At 45.8% G+C, this 9,433-nt stretch overlaps 1 protein-coding gene across 1 annotated transcript in view; it reads right to left on the bottom strand.

Moving 5' to 3' along the window:
• Positions 1–8,083, bottom strand: part of T265_14434 (hypothetical protein) — a gene marked incomplete at both ends in the record, with an annotated part of 31,929 nt that extends 23,846 nt beyond the window's left edge. The window contains 3 exons of the mRNA XM_009173617.1: positions 6,199–6,269; positions 7,759–7,883; positions 7,996–8,083. Coding sequence (XP_009171881.1) covers positions 6,199–6,269; positions 7,759–7,883; positions 7,996–8,082 — 283 coding nt within the window. The remainder of the gene's footprint in view (positions 1–6,198; positions 6,270–7,758; positions 7,884–7,995) is intronic.
• Positions 8,084–9,433: the final 1,350 nt, after the last annotated feature.

Raw genomic sequence — 9,433 nt, 5'->3', positions numbered from 1 at the left:
ACCGGTTTCGCCCTTCTGCTTTGGGCTCACCAGGTAGGCGCACTCCCCCAGTTTCCGTCAATCTTATGATCTACTTGAACCCAAATTGGACCGTTTTCGGGAAATACGCTCATTTGCAAATCAATTTGGTTTTCACGGGAGACTCAAGTGAATCTCTCGTTTACGATGTCCTCCACTGCATACAACATTCTCATAAACCGTCTCATCATTTGTGTACTTAATCGTACACATGTTCTGCCACAATTCTGATGGAAAGATAAGGTTTGCTTTGGCCGTTGCTTTGCAAAATCAGTACGTGTAGATGGAAACCAATATGGCATTGCACAGGTATCCTGCGTCACAAAAAGTACTTATTGATGACTATCTCGGTAACCAGAATACACGACCTAACCCTAATAGTCTGGCTTGACGGAGTGATGAGAACTTCTGGGTGCACAGGCCGGCGGATTGAGTGCAATATCATGTGAGCCATCAGATCATTCACGTGTTCAAGTGAGTGATCCCGAGAAAAACGTGCGTGTACTAACATGCGTCAACATGTGACACGCCTATGACAACCCTGCGTCGTTCCACTGGTTCAAACTTTCATTCAGTGAAGAGTAGACCAGAGGTAAACGGTACTCGATCAGTGCAGCGTTAGTCCTGACCCAGTTTCTTCCCATTCTCCTAGTCCGAGATTAGCTCAGGCTGGCTCTTGACTCCTAACTTCCTAACGAGCCAACTGTCCACAAACCGAGCACAGCTGAATAATTGCAGTGGAACAATCCTGGTCACGACGCCCAAGTAAGAATACCACCACTAGACGCAAGTAAATGCATTCAGGATAAAACTGGAGAAAGTGCCTGATAGTCCGTTGCTTGAGCGCTGAAATGTAACATGGCTACAATGCGGTGACGGTCTCCTCGGTGTTCTAAATTCATCGCATTCGAACCATCCCTATCATTTGTGAGGTCTAACAGTGTTAGTTGATCTGCTCGTGCACTTTTGCATTTCTAATTGAAATAAAAAGATCAACTCAGTCAATCAATAAATGGGTTGATCAGGTCCACTTGACACGACAACCTAATAGCAACCTAATGCATTTTGTGGACATAAGCTTGGTCGAAAGCGAATAGTCATCGCTGCTTTGAAGATAGAATGTAGTCAGTCCGATGACCTGTAGGTTGGTCGATGAAGGCTCTGAACCCACTCAGTTAAATCAAATAATAAGGCTAATTTCCCGAGGCACGTTCACCTATGTTTCGGCCTGCATTGCCAGTCTCATCACAGATGTACAACAAGTCACACGGAGACTCTGTAAGCAGTATATGTTCCGCTCTTCAAGGTGACTTGTGCCGTTAGAGAAAGCAGGTACTCTCGGTGGCTGGCTAGCCGTGAGCGATCTCGCGACGCACTATTCGCCCATACTTCGTGTCCAAACACTCACTTTTAAACAGTATGCAGATGAAAACATACTGCTTGTGCGCCGTATGTAGTCCATCTCGTTACGGAGGCATCCCAGAGTAGGCAGCAATTAATCTTGATGAGTAATCACTAAATAACCAGGTTTTATTGATATATTTGTAATGTATTCTCATAAGGTTTGCTGAAGATCCGTCGGCAGCCCACGACCGGTTTCGGCCTTTTTGGGACTCATCAGGTAGACTCAGTCCCCGGGTTTTCGTCAACCTTATGTTCTACTTGAAATCAAATTGTACGAAATTAGCGAATATACATTCATTTGCAAACTACTTTGGTTTTATTTTCGAGAGACTCACCTGGAACCCGGCTGAATCTCTCGTTTGTGATGTTCTCAGGCAACTGAATGTGCTGCACCAGGCCACCTCATGTTTCAGTCGCTACGATATTCGAGATATCGCGATACATGTATATCTTTGTAATACACCACTCATAAGGTTGCTGTAAATCCGTCGACAGCCCTCGACCGGTTTAGCCCTTTTTGGGGCTCATCAGGTAGGCGTGGTCCCCGGGTTTCCGTTAACCTTATATTCTACTTGAAATCATCTTGAAATCATCTTCCCCCTGGACGAAATCGAAATTGTGCATTCGTCTAGTTCTTTCACCGTCTTGGAAACTGCTGGAGTAAAACCTGAGTGAAACCTTAAAAGAGGCCCAGCCCATTCCGACTTACTTCGTGAGTATCGTCTTGGAGTCTGGTTATAAGAATATCCAGACAAATTGAAGTGTACGTTGTTTGAACAATGCCCTCAAAATGGGTAGGTTCGGTGGAGAAAAATATATCGACCAGATGCTTATTTAAAAGGAAATCGTCAATCATATTCCGAAAGGTAATCAGTAAACTAGAGGTCTAACTATGTCCACACTATCAAATAACTTCTCAAGCCGATATTCTCGGTACACAGGAGGAGTAGATCGTTATGACATTCTTACAGAATACACACATCGAGGATAGTGACAAAATCACATAGATATTCTATTTTCTGGTGAAGGTGGACGGAACTCGCATCTATAGAATGGAAATTTCGTTCTACCGGAACGGTGCGAGCTGATATGCGTCTTTGGTAGAGTACTCAGCAAACGGTTCACGAACCATCCGCGAACCTCCGAACCAACCCACAGAGTAAGACACTTGTTAATTACGGTGGGTAGTGGCAAAAATGTTTGGTGAAAAACATCCGCATAGATTGTTCGACCCCAGGCTTGCAAATGGAACTGGAAGTCGAAAGGGAGTCGAGCGCTTCTCCAAATGCCTGCTTTGGGCTTGCACGTCAGTTACCTCGTACATTTACATGAATTGAACATCAAGGGGGATCCACTACGAACCTCAGTCTATCGGCCTTACACTATTGATCTGCTAGGGGGCGAGATGGCCCAAGTGGTTAGAGCGCGAATATACTGACCGGAAGGTCCGCGGTTCGAATCCCACCTCTGCCACTCGACTTCCACTGCCTAGGCTTGGACAACCTGGCAGTATCCCAGCCCTCGTGCTTCCTCCAGGTGGCATGGCAGCTAGGCACCGGAAGGGTGTTACAGCTGAACGATTATTATTATATTTTATTGATTTGCTAATATGTGAACATACGATTTGTGCTCGTTGTACACGCAAGAGCATGCGTCGGACTTAAACGTCGGGGAGTTACACAGATACGAAATGGTGTGCGCACTTCAAAAATGGTGATGCAATCCATCCGACGGCCTTGTGCTACAGTGACGTTCTGCCATTACTTGTCCGCTAAATCAGATTATCGCACTCAATCCCAGTGCGTAGCTGGTTCAAGTTACGCGCTGGCGAACAGTGAAAAGACGAAAAGTCCCAAAACAATTCGAACAAGGGGTTCGTTCAAGTGCACTCGAAGAACAATGCTTAAAAATTGCACATTGTACGGTACGGCGAGATGGTAGCGGCCCCTCAGTGAAGCAACTGACCGAATGTCGCTTCACGTTACCGTGAGAATGGTGTGCGTGCCGATGACGAGTAGATTTGTGTTTTTTTCTAGCTAATGGTGTACAACATCATCTACCGCATGCACTGAGGCCATCAGGTGTTTCACACGCACACACACACACACACTTCAAAACTGTACTGAGAGGATTTAAAGTTTCGCGTCTTTTTTCACTGAAGCACGTGTAAATTAATCATTCATAGTTCTGAAGCTGAACGAAACCAAAGCCTACAACGCTGACCTTATCCGGACAAATTGTGATTCTCTGTGAGCTGTGGGGCATCGGCTTACACGTATACCATGTCAGCTGCGCGGATTCATGCTTCATGCGCTTCCGAGAGATCCGAAGAAAACATGCAGTGAGAAATTCGTATTTATATCAAAAGGGGTAGGAATGGGACTCGGGTTTCGCCTATGGTATGGCTCATCAGCAGTGCATATGGGTTTGCACTTCGGATATGTTACATGGGATGAAGGCGTATTGCAACTACCACACCACCGAAGACTGAACGAAACCGAGTAGGTGACGGATCTGTCAAGCGCCTCGAACGACGACTCACCTATCACGACTCCCCAGTAAAGTAGACTCACGGAAGGTTGAAAACCGCAGGATAAGTTTTGATTACTTGTGTGTGATTGTGGCATTTGTGGTCATTACACCTGTTTGAACAGTTCTCCTTCTATCCTGTCGGAATTATCCGGATTAGTCCAATCCAGCTAACCAATGACAAGCGTGAAATCGATCGCCTTTCGAATATTAGAGTCCAGGTGCGTTCACTGTGGGCTAGGGCACGTCAGATGCTCGGTGTTCAAACCCAGGCACGCCAATGGATATGCACTGATGAGCTCTAATCAGGGCGAAACCCAGGTTTTGTGCTGTCTTCCTTTGATGTGGACTCACCAGAATAATTGCGCTGGGACAAGAAGAGGACCACCTGGCCATATCGTTAAATGCGATATCGCCGCCCATGCATTTGTTTGTCTATGGGTTTTTGTGAATATATATGACACTAAAAATTCCTCGCAGTCAGCTCCTCGGTGGCCAAAATCTGTTAAGAAATCTATTCTTTTCGTCACGGATGCTTCTTTATTTCCCCATCTTCTTAACTCTCATCTACACCAGCCACACAGTCTGTGCTGTATTTCTGACAAATGACTGAGTGCACACACTCATTGTCATTTGTCATTTGGAGTACAGACAGACAGACAGACAGACAGACAGACAGACAGACAGACAGACAGACAGACAGACAGACAGACAGACAGACAGACAGACAGACAGACAGACAGACAGACAGACAGACAGACAGACAGACAGACAGACAGACAGACAGACAGACAGACAGACAGACAGACAGACAGACAGACAGACAGACAGACAGACAGACAGACAGACAGACAGATAGACAGACAGACAGGCAGGCAGGCAGACAGACAGACAGAGACAGCTAATGGTTTGCAACAATGTTACTGAAGTGGCGATGCGAGTAATACTTTGTCAACTACAGGCGCCCAGATGAATGGTATGAAACGCCGATGTTCACACAACTAGAAGTCTATCGACCTCGTGACGAAGGAAGAAAAAGCTGGCCAGTGACATACTCACGAGCTAAACAAACCTAAACCGGATGGACAAAACCAGGAGGCTGATGTGCAACCTTTTTCGGGAGCAAACCGAGTAGATAGCAAACCAAACGACATGAATAAAATCCAAACCAGATGAAAATCAAATGCCAAGCAAAGACTCATAGACCAATTGGTATTCACTAGGACTGTCACGGAATGGAAAGCGGAGATTGATGTGATTGGGTGAACCGTTGTTGAGTGCTCTACAATCCGCCAGCGAATGGTCGATTGACAAAATGGATAGCCTAAACTTGTTGGGCGTCATGTAGCACCGTATTCCAGACACGTGTTCTGAGCAGTGCTGATAATTCCCAAGGGTCGCAGAATGATTCTAATCTTTTCAACTAGAGTTGATTTCTTCTTCTTGGGCAAAGTAAGGTAAAGGTTCAATTCCTCTCTGCTGTGAACGACTTTATCCTGCGTACTCAGACGGCTGAACAACACGGGCAAATGCATATTTCACAATGGTCCATCCATTTTCGATGTTGTACACGACAAAGGTATGAACACAAGAAATTCTACATACATCGATCAGCAGGTCAGCAAACACAACTATGTGCCGTCTTCCCGGGTGTGGACCTCGAGGTGGGTCATATCAATGGTTAGAGACGTTGTCAGACATGGCCCAGTCGCGCCCCCAATGGCGCTCTTGCATCCAAGCTATTATCTTCAATGCATAGCTCCCTTTCCATTCCCTCCACTTAAGAGTCAACCCACAGTGTTGTATTTACGCATTAATTTATCTGCTCCCGCCTCCAATGCACAGCTGCCTAACCCACCTCCCCGAATCATCGGTGAACGAAACTGTGGCACCTGCAAACACTGTAAGATAAATACGCGGTTCGTACAGCTGACCATGATGATGTTGAGTATTTTTGTTCAATAAATTGCATGCACTAAAGATCGTAATTTGAAAGCGCGACAAAACGGAGACGGCCACGTGAATTAAGTCGTCAGGTGGTTCCAAACGGGAGCCTACTTCGTCCAGGAACGAACTTCATCGCTGAACGAAACTGTAGCTGCTATAACCACTGTACGACAAGTACGCGATTCTTACGTTTGACAATGAGGATGATGATGATGATGACGATGATGATGATGATGATGATGAGGATGAGGATGATGATGATGATGACAACTATGTGGCCAGTAATCAGAAACGACTTACATGAAGTACGGTGGCGTGATATTTTTTCAGGATTCTCCGTAAATACTGATTCAGCCAGTTGCTTTCTGCTTCTGAAATAGTCGGAAAATACTCGATGCTATGAACAATGATTTCGTCTAAAGACAATTCTGCCTTTCTGTGTCTCTAATAGGATAATGGAATTTATTGTTCATATTCATGCATCACGAATAAAGTATACGTATGTTCACAAGTGAACGAACCCCAGAGAACTATTTCAATTCACGCCAACTCTCATTGGCTCGTCCCAAAAATCAATCGCTAAGACTATTCAGGTGACCTTGAAACAATCACACTCCCTTAAAACGCACCCCTTTTCATCTTTCCGGTCATTTGCCACGTTTTACCAAATAACATTGAGGACGGACTGCGATCGAACGCCGATCGCCTTGGTGCGTATTCAACCTCGTCCGCCTGAATAAAGAAATGAACTGCCACCACAAGCCTATTAGTCTACAGAACATCCAACTACATGGTATAGCATTCGGCTTAATTAGGTAACTAACACCAAACGATGCCCCGTTTCTGAAAAGTTCAAAACTGCCTCCTCAGAACCATGTAAACTGGGACGCAGCACCCATCCGTGGTCAGCGTAACACTTTCTGCTTATGACTAATGCACTAAACTGAAGTACAAAGGCCCCGTGGGGGTTGTCAGAACACCCAGCCACCTGAAAACAGTGTCGTGCTTTTCCAAGCGTCTTCGAAGAGGGCCTAATGAGACCTCAATTAAGATACGTTATTTACAGAGGAATATTTTGATAAGTGTTGAAAGACGATCGTTTGAACGTATGGTATCGGTTATCACACATACCAGCATGTGCTCTCCTTTAATTCTGCATCATGCTTGGCTCTTTAACTGACATCTCCAAATTTAAACATCCTGGATTTGCTACTCTTCAGCGCAGTCCAGGAAAGTCATGAACATCTGCGAAAAACAGCTGCTATCAGATGGTGGACGGGTCCTTTGTCAGAACACCCAGCCACCTGAAAACAGTGTCGTGCTTTTCCAAGCGTCTTCGAAGAGGGCCTAATGAGACCTCAATTAAGATACGTTATTTACAGAGGAATATTTTGATAAGTGTTGAAAGACGATCGTTTGAACGTATGGTATCGGTTATCACACATACCAGCATGTGCTCTCCTTTAATTCTGCATCATGCTTGGCTCTTTAACTGACATCTCCAAATTTAAACATCCTGGATTTGCTACTCTTCAGCGCAGTCCAGGAAAGTCATGAACATCTGCGAAAAACAGCTGCTATCAGATGGTGGACGGGTCCTGACGGGTTTTACCAGGAGAGCTAGGACAAGAAAGCAGGTTTGTTCACATTGGCCTTGCAAACAAACCTGCTTAGCGTGGTCGCGTGGCGTCGCCATAAACGAATGACCAGAGCAACACTTGACTGACCCCAATGAGTCCCAATCAGGGCTAACCAAATTCCGCCTTTCCAATCTGCAGTTCAGATATATTACCAGAGTCAATTTGAATAAAATATGTAGCAATCCAAATTGTGTCATAGAGATCACTAAAATGCGTTTACTTGAGTGTCTCTTTTGCTCGCCAGTAATACAGATTTTTCCGGGCAATTTTTAAACTCGACTGAGTCTCGACCAGCTTTGCTTCCAGTTTTGAAACATGCTCCTTCAATGTGCGACAGCAAGCAGACTGAAATCACAAGTTAAAAAAATATCAGTGGAAATTGAGCAATGAGAATATCCCCTAGTGAAAACCATCTCTTTGAAAGACAATTCCAGGAACCAACCAATAGCTGTCTTACTTTTTCTCGCAACGCCTGTGAAAGAGCACTCGTGCGAAAAGGCGAACTCTGTTTACACCGAACTGAGGATCCATGTGTAGGCGCTGTCCTGGAGAAAAGACTGTGTGGGAGGAAATAGAGCGAACAATGACAATTTTGGTGGAGATTTGATGACGTCGAATAACGAAATGCAAGTAATTCACTTGAATATTGACTTATGTTCATGGCCTGAAAAGTCGGAGATCGGCGCCTTAGCGCCGAGGAGTTAGTCACATGACTCGCCTCACATTCGCAGTTGAAAATGTCCATAAGCATGTTTGTCACGGTTTGGTTGGAGGCCAATAAAAGATGATCCGCTTGGACTGACGTCTTCGTGTGTTCATACTACTAAGACCCCTGGCTTCTGTTCTGTTTACGCTGCAAGGTAGCACAAGGTTAACTTCACTCCTAGCATATGCATTGCCAGTCAGCATTCTGGATGGAGTGAGCTCCCGTTTGAAAATTTTACCTAACACCTGACTACATAATTCACGTGTCCGTTTCCGTTCTGTCGCGCCTTTAAATTACGATTCTTAGTGCACGCGCAATTTGTTAGACACAGTTACTCACCATCATCATTGTCAGCTGTACGGACCGCGTACTCGTCGTACAGTGATTGTAGCTGCCACAGTTTCATTCACCGATGATTCGGGGAGGTGGGGTAGGTAGCTGCGCATGGGAGGCGGGAGCTGATAAATTAGTGCGAAAAAGAGCACTGTAGATGGACTGTTAAGTGGGGGGATTGGGAAGGGAGCTATGCATTGAAGATAATAGGTTGGACGCAAGAGGGCCACTGAGGGCGGGACTGGGCCATGTCTGACAATGTCTCCAACCATTGATGTGGTCCGTCTCGGGGTCCCCATCTAGGAAGACGGCAACGACCACCGCAGCTGTTTGCTGGTACTAGCTTCTACACTCCGCTGTCAAGTCACTGTTTGACCACCCCTGGTTCCTTTCCATCCTTCTCGTGGCTGTGCGAGAAAAAAACCTTCAAGGAAGTCGGTCGACTGGCATACGCAGCACGTGGCCAAGCTAGCGCAACCGATACACTGTGATCAGTTCATCTATTGGGGGTGAGTTACTTCTTCCGAAGTGTTCCGGTGTTCCCACCAGACTCGGGCAATACTCCGAAGATATCGATGGTCAAACGCTGAAAGTCATTTTACGTCCTCGACGCGCAATGGCCAGGTTTCCGATCCATATCAGATGAAAAGAATCAGATCCTTCAGCTGTAACATCCTTCCGGTATCTAGCTGCCATGCCATCAGAAGGAAGCACGAAAGCTGAGATCTGCCAGGTTGCCCAAGCCTAGACAGAGGAATTCGAGAGGCAGAGGTCGGGTTCGAACCATGGACCTTGCGGTCAGTAAATTCGCCGTCTAGCCACTTGAGCCATCTCGCCCCTTCTGATCCGCATAGTA

The sequence above is a fragment of the Opisthorchis viverrini genome, assembly GCF_000715545.1.
Source record: "Opisthorchis viverrini unplaced genomic scaffold opera_v5_194, whole genome shotgun sequence".
Taxonomy (NCBI): Eukaryota; Metazoa; Platyhelminthes; class Trematoda; order Opisthorchiida; family Opisthorchiidae; genus Opisthorchis; species Opisthorchis viverrini.
The sequence above is the reverse complement of the archived record's forward strand: the minus strand, read 5'-3'. Positions and strand labels throughout refer to the sequence as shown.